At 39.6% G+C, this 14,372-nt stretch overlaps 1 protein-coding gene across 2 annotated transcripts in view; it reads right to left on the bottom strand.

Annotated features, from left to right (window-relative positions):
• Positions 1 to 10,250: 10,250 nt before the first annotated feature.
• The window catches only part of CPED1 (cadherin like and PC-esterase domain containing 1), a 148,333-nt gene continuing 144,211 nt past the window's right edge, over positions 10,251 to 14,372 (bottom strand). For both annotated transcript variants that reach the window (XM_005519235.3, XM_014248889.2), the window contains exon 23: positions 10,251 to 13,384. In XM_005519235.3, coding sequence (XP_005519292.1) covers positions 13,157 to 13,384 — 228 coding nt within the window. In that variant the 3' untranslated portion in view covers positions 10,251 to 13,156. The remainder of the gene's footprint in view (positions 13,385 to 14,372) is intronic.

Genomic DNA, 14,372 nt, shown 5'->3' with positions numbered 1-14,372 from the left:
CAATAATCTTTGTTACACTTCTTGTCCCATTCCCACTTAGCACTTTTTGATGAAAAATATTAAAAAATTAAAACCTTATACAGTTACATTATGGATAATCCAAGGCCCATATAAAATCATATCTCTTCAGAGGTAATGAGCACTGCTGATCTCAAAAATCAAGATGCAAGAAACTCCCTAGAAAGAAAATAATCTGTCCCTTCATAAGTGTTCATTTTAATCTCAAATGGTCACAGGATGCCTTGCATTAGCAGGTTTTATAAGACTGTCAAAATTTTTGATTGGGTTAAATGACAAACATCATATCTTTACTAAATCTTGCTAAGTCAGTGTTACATGTTACCTCTTTCCTGAGCCACTTCCTTATTTCCTCTCCTCAGTGATCACCTTCTTTTCTCTAACAATTTTTTATTTTTTGACTGGGCCTGGCACAGGAGTAGGTGAACCCTCTTAAACTTTTTAACACTGTTGTCAAAGAAAGTCAGCTTCGGAAACCTTACCCTTCTTATATTCCTGCAGCTGTGATATTTCTCCACTGGTGCATAAGACAGGGTAGCTGTGGTTTAAAATGCGTGTAGGCATGGGCAAGATGCCAAAGTCTACAGGGTTTAGGCTGTCCCCAACTAATTGAACTCTGCTAAACTGGCAAGTTATCAGAATAGCTGGGGTTTAATATCTCAGCAACCTTGTAATAGCATTGATCTAAATTATGCAAAAGTTAAGGCCATGGGGATAAAAGGGAATAGTTTGGTTAGTTTGGGGAATTTTTTTGGTTTTTTATGGTTTTCCCACTGGTAGTTTTCTATTGTTTTTATAATTATTTATTTGAAAACTTTATTTTACTCCTGTGTTCTGAGATGTTTGAACAGCTCAACAACTGCAAAAACCTCCAGGGACCACCAGTGAAAATGGGATCAGTGTGGAGCTTGAGCAGCTACAATTTCCCCTGCTCCTGTGAGGAGAGATCTGTATTCCTTAGCATGGCATGAGCAGTAGCAATCATGCCTTGGGATTCATCCTGGAGAGTAGGGCAAGGCACCCTCCACGCCAGCCCCGTCCAGGAGATGACACAGCCAGGTAGTGTCTGCTGGAAGAGACACGCAGGAGGAACCTGGCCCAGTATTGCCCTGGAGCGTCCAGATGATGCCAGGACTCCACCAACACCTCTGATGGAAGTGTCCCAGTGCCTTAAAAGTGCAGTGGTTAATCCTGGCTCCCAGAGTGGAGCCGGGCAATTTGTCACTCCCTCTGCCTCTCCTCACCATTCTGCAGAGACAGGGCTGCTGCCCAGATGCCTGGAATCTCTTTCTTGTTGCAGTTCCTAGGGTATGTGAAAGATTCCCCAGACAAAGTGTAAAGGAGCTCACAAACACAGCTGTAAAATTAAGTGCCATGGTGCCATAAATATCTGCTTTTAATAATGCACACAGTATTAAGCTTCTCTCCTCAATGAACAAATTATTTACAGCCTCCAAACCAAGTTAATGTCATCTTCTGTCTAGAAATAAGCATATTTCTATACTTTAAATATACTCACAGAAAATGCTTTCAACCTCTGATATTGCTCAGAAAATTCAACTAGGTTATGATTCAAAATTTTCCTACCTTTTAGGTAGTGAAGGACTACAGGCAGAATCATCAAGTCCTTTAATTTCTCATTTCTGTAAATATAATCTATTTTATTTTCTGATTATCCTCAGCAATTGCATTAGAATTTGCTTGGGCTCACCACTGCCCCAGCTGTGCTTGGTACTTTTGCATGTCAGAGTCTGACAGGTGCTCCATTGCTGTCACTGATTTATTTTTTTAAATATCTATGGCTATTTCTGCAGAAGTGATTAGGAAATATTTTTGGATAATGAGCTTGGAGTGTAAGCTCTATGTTATTCCTCAAAATTGTTTTCCAGTGCCAGACATCCCATTATCTGTGTTTTAATGGAACATACATCCTCTTCAGCTGCACTCTGAGAGGTGTTATCTGCAAGGATCCAAGAGAGTCCATTTGGTCATGGACAAACATCACGATGATATACAACAGGCCTGGTCCACACCAAAAAAAGGGATAATAAGCCCATTTTCCAGAAATTACTATCTTTAGATCTTTACATCATCTTGTGTTTTCCAAGGCTTGTTACACTTCCATATCTGTTGGAGCAAAGGGGAAGAAAGCCCTAGGGGCTTTCTATTTTTATTATCACACAGCTGATAGCTTGGTTAGCATGCAAATCTAGTAACTCTGCACTTCCTGTTTACCTCATCCTCAGGCTACACAGGGCATCACAGCATGCTGGCCCATGGTATGGGGCATTCCAGAGGAAGGAGGTTTAGACTCACTTGGTGATACTTGACTTGTGCTTTGAAGTACAACTAAATGGGCACATGTGATGAAAAACTTTCATGATTGTAGAGGGAGCTTGAGTGTGTGATTCAGGTGCAAAAATACATGAAAGGGAAGTCAATATATTTTGTTTTATTGTAGCTGTCACAGTTATGAAGAACTGATGTACTATTTTTATTTTTACAATTGAGATTGAAGATGATATTGTTAACAATGTCAACACTAATGTCTTCTTATGGTAAATGTAGATACTGAGAGTTAAGAATATACTGACAAAGACCAAACAAAAACATAAGCTGAATTTAAGGACAGAGAGTAAATGCTTATTACGTATCTTTACCAAAAAAAATTACTTGTACTCCTATAGAAATTGGTGAAGGCAAAAACTAATGCAGCATAGCTCAAAGGAAAGCCTAAATACAAAATTTTAAGTGAATAATATGTATTCAAAATGGAAAGAAACATATTCTCAGATCTGATGATAAGATCTTCAGAGCTTTCAAATATTCCATATGGTCTCTATTTTATATCTGTTGCTACTTTCAAGGAATAAATGACACTATGTGTACAAATAATGTATAAATAAAGCAGAAAAATAAATGTCTGGTGAATGAAGCTATATCAGACTATATTTTCATATTATATAAACTTAACAGTAAGTGTCTACTGGGTCAGATCCCGGCCAAAATATTGGAGGACAAAGATTCATTGTATTATTTGTGGCTATAGAAGAGCTGTATATTAACTTTAAATTTACCTGCCTTACAAAAATAAGCAAATGGGTTTAAAAAAAATATAATCAGATGTTAAACTACTCCCTAGCTGCAGAATCTGTCACTTACAGAAAGTGGCCAGAAACTATGGAAATAACTTTTTTATAGAAGCTTTAAGACTCTTAAAGCTGTATGCTGAGGTGATGTGTCGCAAGGGGGACTGCTTTACAATACGACTCCTGAGAACACTTATGCATGTGTGAGTGTGAGAGTTGGTGCAACTTACTCACCAAATCCCAAATCTGCCCTGCTACGGGAATACAGCTCCACCTATTTAAATCAGGGGTCTCCACCTCAACAAAACAAATCTTTCCTGCCTTCACTACACCGTCCCTGTATTAGAATCAGCTGAAAAGGAAGACATGGCTGTGTAAATACACTATTTAATTTTGTCTATACAGGCACAGGGGGTGGAAGATAAATGGACAGGTAGGATACATTTCTATGAAAATAAGATTTTGATGAAATTCATTAGGTGGAGAATAAAATGAGGGAGATGAAGGAAAAGATGGATCTTGTAAGCAAAAATGAAAACCAGAAATGCATTCCCACCTTATTTTAATTTTTGACTTCTTACAATTTTTGCTTCTAACAGGTTTCAGTTATGCAGTGTACACACAGGCACATTGTCTTGCTCACAAAGCCTTCACTACTTGTCCAAAATAAAGCTGATGGAGATTACAGCTTCACCAGCTGAGAACTGGACACTAGTCAGCAGGCTACGGTGATGGGTGGAGATTGTAAAACAAGGTTGTTCACTTGTTCCTAGACAGGGGAGGTGGAAAGGGAGATGTAGAATTAAGGAAAAATGATGGAAGTGGAAAAGAAAGGCCCAAGATTTTAGCAAGGAATATTCAAAGAAAGGCAGGAAAAGGAAAAGACAGGGAATGCTTTTGTAGGAGGGTGACAATTATTTGTTTTCAGGATTCATCAAGATGTGCCAGGAGACTCCATGAATTCCTTAAAAGCAGTCATGTTCATAAAGCGTATGCACCTAAGAAAAGCAAATCTGAAGAACTTTGGGCTTCAGAGGTTTATCATTTTCTGATCATCTAGAGGGCCTTGTTGGGGATCTTTTGAGACAAAAATATAACCAGTTGGAAAATGGAGTCTAGACATGAACAGGTCCACATATCGTGCCTATGTGCAAGACACAGCATTATCTGCATTCTTGGCTAGATAGCCATAAAATATTTATGGATCCAGGAAGCAGATGCATTGATTGCACTTGAACCTGTGAGCATAGCAGGGCATTTTCTTAGGTGTTTTCATAATAGTTGTCTCTAAATTTGTCACAAATAACCTGGAAGGAGATGGAGAATTTCTGCTGGATTTTTGTATTTTCTTCAAAAGTAATAAGATATCACATATGAACAAGCCAAGATTGGACCTCAGATTCCTATTTCAGCTTGCACTGCCATTCATATTGGTGTGTGATGAGAAAAATTCCCCAAATGTTCCATTTGAAACAAAAAAAAAAAAAAATCAAGATCCTTAAATATTAGTTGGTGAAAGATTTGAAGACTCAAATCCCTATTTAAAATCTACCAGTGTTGTGTCACAGCATTTTTACCAGAGCCCTTGTAAATCAAGCCTTGATTTTTCTTTCATTTTATATTGCAGTGCGCTGCCACTTGGACATTAGCCATACTTTTCACTTCAACAACTTCTCTGTGGCTGAATTACTGTCAAACCCTTAAATATTCTATATTTGAGACTTTCCTCCTCAGATCTTCTATTCTCTGTGTAGAAAGCCTTTGCTTAGCAGAGGTAATGACAGCCTTGAACCAGGCAACAAACAGTGAGGTGTTTTCACTTACAAACATCCCAGAAAGTGTGTGGTCAGGATGACGGAAAGGGACAGGACCATACCAGCTTCCCCAAGCCCCAAAATGAGGCAGATACCTCAATATGGTGGACAGAGCAAGGCAAATCTTAAATTCCCAAGTGGAATAACCTGGAGGAAATCCATGTCAGGTAGCATCTCTTCTGAACAAGAGTAGTTTTGCTAGATGTACGAGTGCTCCCTTGTCTGGCTATGGCAGTCACTTTGCTTGGGCTGTGCTACTGCACTGACTCTTTCCTGCAGGACCATATTCTGTAGTGTTGAGATGGTGGTGTTGTTATTTGGGATTTGAGAGCTTACAGTCAGCTCTGCACCTCTATTGATGGCCCCACTATCAAAACAGATTGTCTAGTCAAAAGTAGAAATGACTGTGAACTTGAGGGCTGATATTCTGTCCTTCAAGCCTTAGGAAATAATCCAAATGGCCAGGCTGGAGGAGCATGGAAGATGGCAGATACAAAATGTGGTAATTGCAGCACTGTCTAGACAGACACTCCACTCCAGACTGGCTCCCGTGGAGTGACAGATCACTCATTTCAATGACTTGTATCTCTACTGAATTTTAATTAACAGAAGTGGGAGGAGCAGGTGTTAACTTGTTTTATAGATTCATTATAGTCCCTCGGGCTCCCTAGGCACAATTAGATATAGTTGCCAAACAATTAGGTCCTGCTTCTGACCTTTTCATCTCATTTACAAACTTGTATTTGTAGCAGGTATTTATTCACATTAAGAATATTACTTTGAAGCCAGGCATTTAAACCCCAGGAGGTGAGGACAAGTCCACCAACAGCACTTCAGTGGATGTGGTTTTTCTGCATCTAACTTGTGGGGAGATTGCCAGCTCCCTCCTGGCTCCAGCTCTCCATTTGCCTTTCCTCTCTATGAATTCAGGGATGTTACCATTCACTCTCTTGTAACTGCTATCTCACAGCTGCCCCACTCATCTGGAATTGCACAAGTTAGTTTATACACTACAATTCAAAGAGGTCTCCTCTATACTGTATTGTTTTGAACTAAGTAAGGCAGAGAGCAGTTACATGAACAGCTGCAAGCCACTCGCAGAGTGGTGATGTTGGGGGTCTATTTGTGTGTGAGGTGTGGAGAGATTCTTCATAGAGCCAAAATGGGGAAGGTGGCCAAGGTTAGGCTCATTTTTTAATGCCTATTAGATATTTTTCCTGCATAATGGTCAGCAGTCCCTAAGTTACTTGGGCTCACAATGCACTTCTAGTACAGAAATATGTGCTAGAAGCTGGAGCCCTCAGATACCAACCAGGCACCCATCTCTGATATGAACTCTAAACTTGAAAAACAATCTCTACTCTTTCCTGGAGTTAGGTGCCTCTCAGCTTGGCTTTTCTCACAGAAACAGACATTCACCTAGCCCTGTTGTAAGGCAGTGGGTGGAGATTTTTTCTTCATTTATTACCCAAATGTATATCCCATACTGCCGTGAAATGTTCTGCTCACCTGCAGACTGGCATCCCTCTGATACAGTGCACTGTTAAACATACAAGCAGCTCCAGGAGCAGGTGTTGAGCATGTTCCATGTTATGCTGGAAAGCATCTCCTGATGATCGTTGTGGTGGGCTTGTGATCAAGTTCCTGCAGTAAAGGAGCAGAAGTGGGATGTAAAAACATCTCTTACCTGCATAATGAATCCCACAGACACATTGTTGAACTGACATTCTTCTCTCAAATCTTTAGGCACCAGTCAGAAAAATTGGAGTTTCTTTAGGTTCCCTTTACAGTAAGCAATATTGTAGAAATTATAGACACCTCTAGAGAATAATTCAGATTTTGGTCTTTCTGTGGTGATTACAAAGAAGCCTAGTGTGACCGCAATCGTAATCACAATGTCTCTATTAAATGCATAAGGTTAAGCAGGAGACCAGGTTTTGGTGCCTCAGAACAGTCTCTGAAGTCTCTGTCCTTGACTTCCAGGCTGGCCTTGATCCAACAGGCAAGTTTTGAGTATGCCTGCAGGCTCTGCTGTATGCATTTCACAGCTGAAGGTGTGTTATTTTGATAACTCCATCAGAGCTACATTGCTGAACTGTTCTAGAGACCGAGGAGCCCTGCATTAAGAGGTTACTAGACCCTGACTCCTTGTTATTGCACAGAAATGATGCAATGTAGAATTTAGGGAACAGTAATGGGTGGAGCAGTAAGACCTGTTATGATTTAACCTTTTATCATCAGCCGTAAATCCCCTTGTATGCATGTGTTTTATAAGAACTGGGCAGGACAGTGTCAAAGGATGTTGAAACAGGATTTTACAGTAGCTAATAGATACCATTTGCTGTAAAGAGAGCCCAACAAAGGCTGTGAGCTGAAAAGAACACATCTCTCAGTCCACACAAAAAATGTTTAAATTGTAATCACCCCAGTGAAAACTTTAGTAGAACACAACTGTGACTCTCTATTTCAAAGGAAGCCATTTGTGGGCTAGATCATGCTGGGTGCTGCATTATCTAATGGCTTGCATGGTCAGGTTTCCAAGGCTTAGTGTTTTCCATCCTGTTAGGATAAATAGGGATTGGCAGGTTTCTTTGAATACATTGGAGGCATTAGAGCTATCATAACTAAAGCTTTCTGTAAATATAAAGAAACTTTGGAGCTGGCATATGGAAGTAAAGGAAAAATACCATTCAGAAGTAATAAAACTTCTCTCATCTGTTAGATGATTTGACTACCATCTGGGGAGGCTGCACAATCATTGTCAGGCAGAGTAGAAATATTACTTCAAACCTCTTAGTCCCACAGAATTTTAACAGAAATATGGAAGCTGATAATGACAAGAACAAAAGAAAATATAAAAGATGTTTTTGGAACATGGCAAGTGAGAAACTCTGACAAACACAAATCTGGTCTTCCAACCCTCACAATAATCCATATAATTTGTTAACTTTAAAGGGCTCCTGACAACATTAATTTCACATGCTTGATCTGCAGTGAGCTCATCATAACTGCACTGACTTTGTCAAGAGGTGTCTGGGCCATTTTTATTCCTCACTCAAGGATTTTAGTTCTGCAGTCATGCCTTCACCCAGAGTCTAATCCGCGTCCTTAGAGCAGCACTGGGGCAGGTGGTGCAGGCAGACACTGAGCTGTCTGTTTTAACCACACAGACTGTCACTGCTCAAAACACATCAAAAAAATCACAATATTGAAAACACTGATGTAGGAAAGTAGGAATGTTGTCCCCACGATGAGGTATGGGAGGAAACGCCCACTGCAGCGACTGTGTGAACACACCTCACTCTGTTAGGCAGGAGCATGTAGAGCAGTCCCCCCCTTCATTTCAGGCAAGCTAGCAGTGGGGAAAAAAGGTTGTCAAAAGCTGGTAAAACACCTTGGTACTTGAATTTCAGCTGAAAGGGAATGAATCCTGCTCCTCATCAGGGAAGTAGAGGAAATGAAGGTGCTGCTTAATAAATGCTGTGTTGCATAAAGACCTCGGTTCAGATTTTATTTAAACATATGCTTGATCTTCATTTCAGGGCTGCTTAATGTGGTGTCCCTTGCCAAGACTGTTGAACATGCTTGAGGGATTGCAGGAAGGACTGCCCACAGGTGCTGAGAGCTGGCCAAACAGTCAGAAGGAAAACCACAGAAATGGGAGAAGTCCATCACAACAGAAACTCTTGCTGCAGAAGACCCTGCTGTGACCCCACAGGCTCATCTTGACCACTGCAGTTAATGACCCGAGTAGTTTTCTAGGGCACTTAGCTCCAGGTACTGGCCTAGACTGACATGTAGCACTATTTTTAGGTACAATCTAACCACAGGTGAGTAAGCCTGAAATGCACAGTGTCTTTTTACTGTGTAGTCAGAGTTTTTCTGTTAAATGGATACTGTGAAGGTACCAGCAAATGCTTCAGGGTATGTACCAGCACCAATAAACAGCTATGCCTGCATTTTACACACACTGTTCTGGTGTTTGGAAGATTTACACAGGTAAAAATAGCAGTGGAGTTTGAAAGATGAATTTTTGCTCGGTAAAGGCAAACTCCATGAAGAGGCAAGTGCTTGTGCAAACTAACTACTTAATACACAGCTGTTTTAAATTCATCAGAGAAAATCACTGCCCTAGATAAGAGGCTTGCTCTACCCCTGCTGTATTCCAGTGCTTTTGAGCTTGAGAAAAACTTATTTTGAAGATTCAGACTGAATCCGCAAAAATTGTATCTCAGATTTCCAGAAGCTGCTAGTCTGACAAAACACAAATTTCTAAGGTCACCTGAAAGAAAGGCTGATGTGGAGTAGAGCAGGTGCAGACAGCCAGTGAGGTAAAACAAGCCAGATGCAAAGCTAGCAGGCAAACAAGAAGGTAAGACCATATTTTTCATGTGACCCTACAGAGACTTGTTTAGCAGTTTGAGTCTATGCCAAATAGTTCACTGCACCTCTAAAAATTGCTTTACTTTAAGAGAGTAATCTGAAAGATCCCTGGACTGCAGTCAACTTAATATCACACATATCTGCATCTTCAAAGCATTCTCTTTGGCTCAACATAGCAATAGAATCGTAACTATTAGTGGTTATTTCAACCTTGAGGTAATTTGATGCCTTGCTACCCCACCCACTAAGCAAATAAACTTACTTTGATGTCCCTTTAATGTGTCACAGAAGAGAAAAATAAAGGCCTTGTACTAAACAGTGTGAAAGATACTATTCTAAAGATTATAATTTTCAAATGAATACCAGGACTAAATGTTGTATTTGTAGTCCATCCTTTCAGCTCCTTGAAATCCAGCAACTCTGATGACAGGGATGATTTGTCAAGGCATTTCCCTACAAAAAGGGCAATACTGTTTATTCCAAAGTCAGTCAGTTATTCCGAAGATATTTATTAGGATGGACTGGATCATGGTGGCCAAGTATCCTGCAAGGCTCTGACCCAATTCACTTCAACATCTATGGAGTTACATGAGAGGTGAGGAGTTGCAACTCACTGGACACTGGAAAAGCAGTGCTAAAGGCATGCAATAATAACTGAGACTACTGCTCTGTATATCAGACTATTTATTTTGCAACTCAGTTCCATTCTTACTCTACCTGTTACTTAAAGTATACCCTAGTTCTGTTCTAAGCTCCACATCCTGCTGGGCAGACACTGAGCAAGAAACCCCACTTTTCAGAGCACTTGTTCCTCAGCCTAAGTATTTCAATCCTGCCACTAATTCCAGGGCCATTCACGGCTTTATTAGGAGGTGGAACTCAACCTGACAGCTAGGTCCTTTGCTATTTTAATGGTAAGCAATGAGACTAAGGTAGATATATGGACTATAGGAACACTTTAATGTTTATTCAGGCAAAATATCACAGCAGATATAATAACTCTAGAGTAAACTGTAGATAGCAACATGTGCTCTCACTGGAATTCAAACACAGTAATCCTTTTATTGTCTTAATCCATAAATTTTAATGCATATGAGCAAGCAATCCTTGCATGTCAATCTCAAATCTCATCTTTCACATTCATAGAGATACTAGATATATTTTAAAGTTAAATAACAAAAATGTAGCTTAGTATCCTTTGTTTATTCCTAAGACTATGTGGATCATACATAGTGTTGGAAAAAGCTTATTCTAAGAACTCGTTTAAATAAAGATCAATTTGCAAATTGTACCAATGACTTTGTACAGACATAATAACGTACATAGACATGTAAAAAATAGAAAACACACAGGAAAATATACACTTAATACATTTGAAAAATATTAAGATTTGGAAAACATTAAGACACCTGGGTGTACAGCACATGTAAACCATTTTGTGGTGAAACCAGAACTGATGAATTGCACATTCACTGATATCCACTACAGTATAACAAAGTCAGCTCTTTCTTTTTCACAACTAAGTTGATGCTTCAGCAATAGGTTTTGGCTAAAAAAAACCCACAAAAACCCAGTTAATGCCTTAAAAACATTTATGTACAGAACAAGAAGAACAGTAACAGCATATGGATTTAAATGAGCTACAAAAAAAAAAATCTTATCAGAAGCAGAACTGTAATACAGCTATCATCGATCATCTTAATACCAAAGACATCTGGCTGTATTTTGCATCTACTAATATCAATGATGATATTCTATCCTTCAGCTTTAAGGTTGTGCAGCCCTGGATTTCCAGACCCAAGAGAATATATTAAATCATTTGCATATAATTACATTCTTTAGATAATCATATTGCTCAAAACCAAATGCTGATATTTTCAGTATTTACACACAGCTCCTGACCCATCTTTCATGTAGATCTCCATGCCAGGGAAAACCTTACATTGAAATTTGGGGATATTTTCTGTAAGCAATCAGCAGCATATTATAAAGAAACAGATATAATCATACCATCTCACTAATTTTTTCATTATCTAAATTAGAAGGTTTTTCAATATAGTGAAAGGTGTCTTAAATCAGGAATGCCAGATCCTGTTTTGGAGGATACTCTCTATCAGCTAGGATGCCAAACTCCATATTGCAAGAGAATTTCCTATTAAAACTTTACATTTCTTACCTGAAGAAGCACAAATTCACAGAGCTAGAGCTGGGCATACAGACTGTTTATAGATACAGGATCTTAGGCAAATACTAAATGTTGTGTTGTGAATTGCTAGCCCTACTTCTATACAGGGTAGCCCTCTGTGTGCTACTAAGGCAAGTAAGATGATAATTAGTTCTTTGCTTTGTTTTTTTATTTGTTGGAATTTGTTTATTCCCTGACATTTTTTGTGGCTTCCTTTCCCGAAGCAAAAGCTAGCGGAGGATTATATGTAAAATTGTGACAGAGAAGCACGACACAGAACTCAGCAGACCCTTGGTTAGACTTGCACCTGCCTGCTTAAAACACCCTTCTCTAATGCTTGGTGGTAGAGTGGTGTCTTGATTGCCTGCTGTGTGACTGGATGAATGAAATTCCATAACTGGATAATCTGTAGGGACAACAGTCCTATGGGTTGCCACTAACCTGTCACCCAGCTGCTAATCCTGGACCGTGCACAGTTTCACATCGGGCATCTCAGCTGTGAGTGAGGGGGCTGCCAGCACTGTGGGAGGGGACCAACACACAGCTTCTCCCTGGGGTGTCAACCCACAGGTCTGCAAACACTGGGGATGTAGCTGGCCTACAGCATGAAACTGCAGCTCACAGAAGGTCTGAAGTGAAACTGGCATTCAGAGAAGGTCCTTGTCTGTGCCAAGCAAGAGATGCTCGCAGTAGATTCTGCTGCCATTATATCACACACTTCTTATGATAGATAAATTAGCAGATCCTGAAATTCTTGTGTGTGCTTTTTTTTTTTTAATGTTTGTGGTACTGGCTTCACACATTGGCAAGTGTTTTATAAAAAATCATTAAAGAAATGGCACTTCTGTGCAGGAAGAATAAATACTTGATTGGCTTACGGGAGAAGGTAGACACTGAAGCACTTACCTAAACATTCTTCCTGCATATGGACACTCTCCTAAACTAGGACCATAAATAAATTTATGTTAACAAATTCACTATATTTACATGTTACACTGAAACAGTTACAATCAGTCTCAAGTGTAGGTAACCTATCTCCCTATTAGCTTCAGAACATGCAAAAAAATAGAGTAGATATCTGTTCCATCTAAGATACAAAGAAGAGATGTGTTTTCACTAAAAACTAGAGTTCAAAACTGAGTATCATCAGCAAAATGCTAATAGACATTTTCGGATTCTATAAACCAAGTGTTGAAACAGAAAAGGTTTGATATGGAAGGGAAACCCGTCCATATAAAATAAAACTCTTTCAAATGGAATGTAGTCAGTTTCTAAATACATTCAAATATTACAATGTCTATAAATAGAAAAATAGATAGTGCTGAAGACCTAAAACAGCTCTTTTGCAAATGTTCAAGAGAATATATATGTCTTTTTACTATCAATAATACACGCTTGCTTGACCTACAGCTGTTCTAGTTTTATGCAATCGTTCAAGTACCTTCCCCTCTTCTCTCCTTTGCAACCCTCCATCTTCCATTTTCACACAACAGAGTCACCAGGGCATATCTTAATTTCATAAGGTTTTTGGAAAAAAAACACATGTCCTGAAGTCTCTTTGTGTGCATGCAGTCAATCAAGGAAGCATATCATAAATCCACAGTGGTCCTTCAATTGTCACTCAGGCAGTGGCACTTCCCTAGCCTCGGTGCTATATCCAAGAGAGGCTATGTGCTGACAAACTCCCTCTTATTTGCACAGAGCCTGCTGAGAAGGATTTCAGAATAAACTTGATTTATTGGACCTCGGACATGATATGGGGACTGAGAATTTGTTGCATAGTCCTGCAGTTGTGATGGTTTGCTTTGACTGCCGAAATATTTCCCCAGCGTATAGTGCCTTGATAACGTCATTGTTATGTGTGGCCTTTCTTCAGAGGGATTGGATTTCACCACCTGCAAAAGAAATGACATATGTGAGTGCTTTCTGCCTGCACCTAGAAAGACAGACTCACAGCTGTGTGTGCAGAAATGCTGAGGCAGTTGTCCATGAAGCGGGTCCTAATACTCTTACCTTGAGGTGCAAGTTTCTCATAAACATTATTTTAATGGCCAGCTTCTAATGTTACAAACTCACTAAGAATAAGATCTTAATTTTTGAAATCTACATGCATAGGCCCATTATACTGAGTCATTTGACTCTGTAATGCCTTTGTGTATTAGACTCTGTTCTCCTCATTAGAGACAATTTACTTAAAACAATAAAATTCATACTCAACAGCTTGTGTGTATACTTTTAGCATATGAAAAAACAAACTCATGACTGCTCCAAATTGTGGAAAGGTTTAATCTTGCTCTGATACCAAGCACTTGAGGTACATATAACGTGCCTCAGCTATGAGTCCTGTGAGAATGCCTCATTCTGAGGTCTTGATGCAAACCTGACCCAGCCCCACGGTGAGATGAAAACCCTCGTGTGTCGTGTTTCTCCAAGAAGGGAATTATGGTGCAATTTAACACCCTCTCCCTGGGACACCATACAGACAGAACCACAACAGGATTCAGTAACTTAGTGTTGAAGACTGCTTCACCTTGGGCCCTAAAACATGTATAAAGGCCAGGAATTATTGTGTTCAACTTGTATGGAATAAAACCATGCTCATGGAACTAACGAGTGAGAAAGTGAAAGGTAAGGTTGTCTGGAGCTTAACAATTGGGAGGGTGATCTCCTGTGAAATGCTGAAGGTCTTGTCTCAGCGAATAGTCAGTTACCAGTGAATAATGAAGTCGCTTGGAGAGAGACAAAACTTTAGAACCTTGCACATATGCAGGACAGACAACCTCAGCCCAGGCAGGGCAAACCCAGAGAAGACAGAAAATGTGTTTAACTCATTTTTAAAATAGTATGTATATGCCAACTTGATAGCTCTAATGCCCATCAGTT

The sequence above is a fragment of the Pseudopodoces humilis genome, chromosome 5 (assembly GCF_049639895.1).
Source record: "Pseudopodoces humilis isolate 2021_Gansu_Grassland_sample_001 chromosome 5, ASM4963989v1, whole genome shotgun sequence".
Classification (NCBI taxonomy): Eukaryota; Metazoa; Chordata; class Aves; order Passeriformes; family Paridae; genus Pseudopodoces; species Pseudopodoces humilis.
This window is presented reverse-complemented; position numbering and strand designations above follow the sequence as displayed.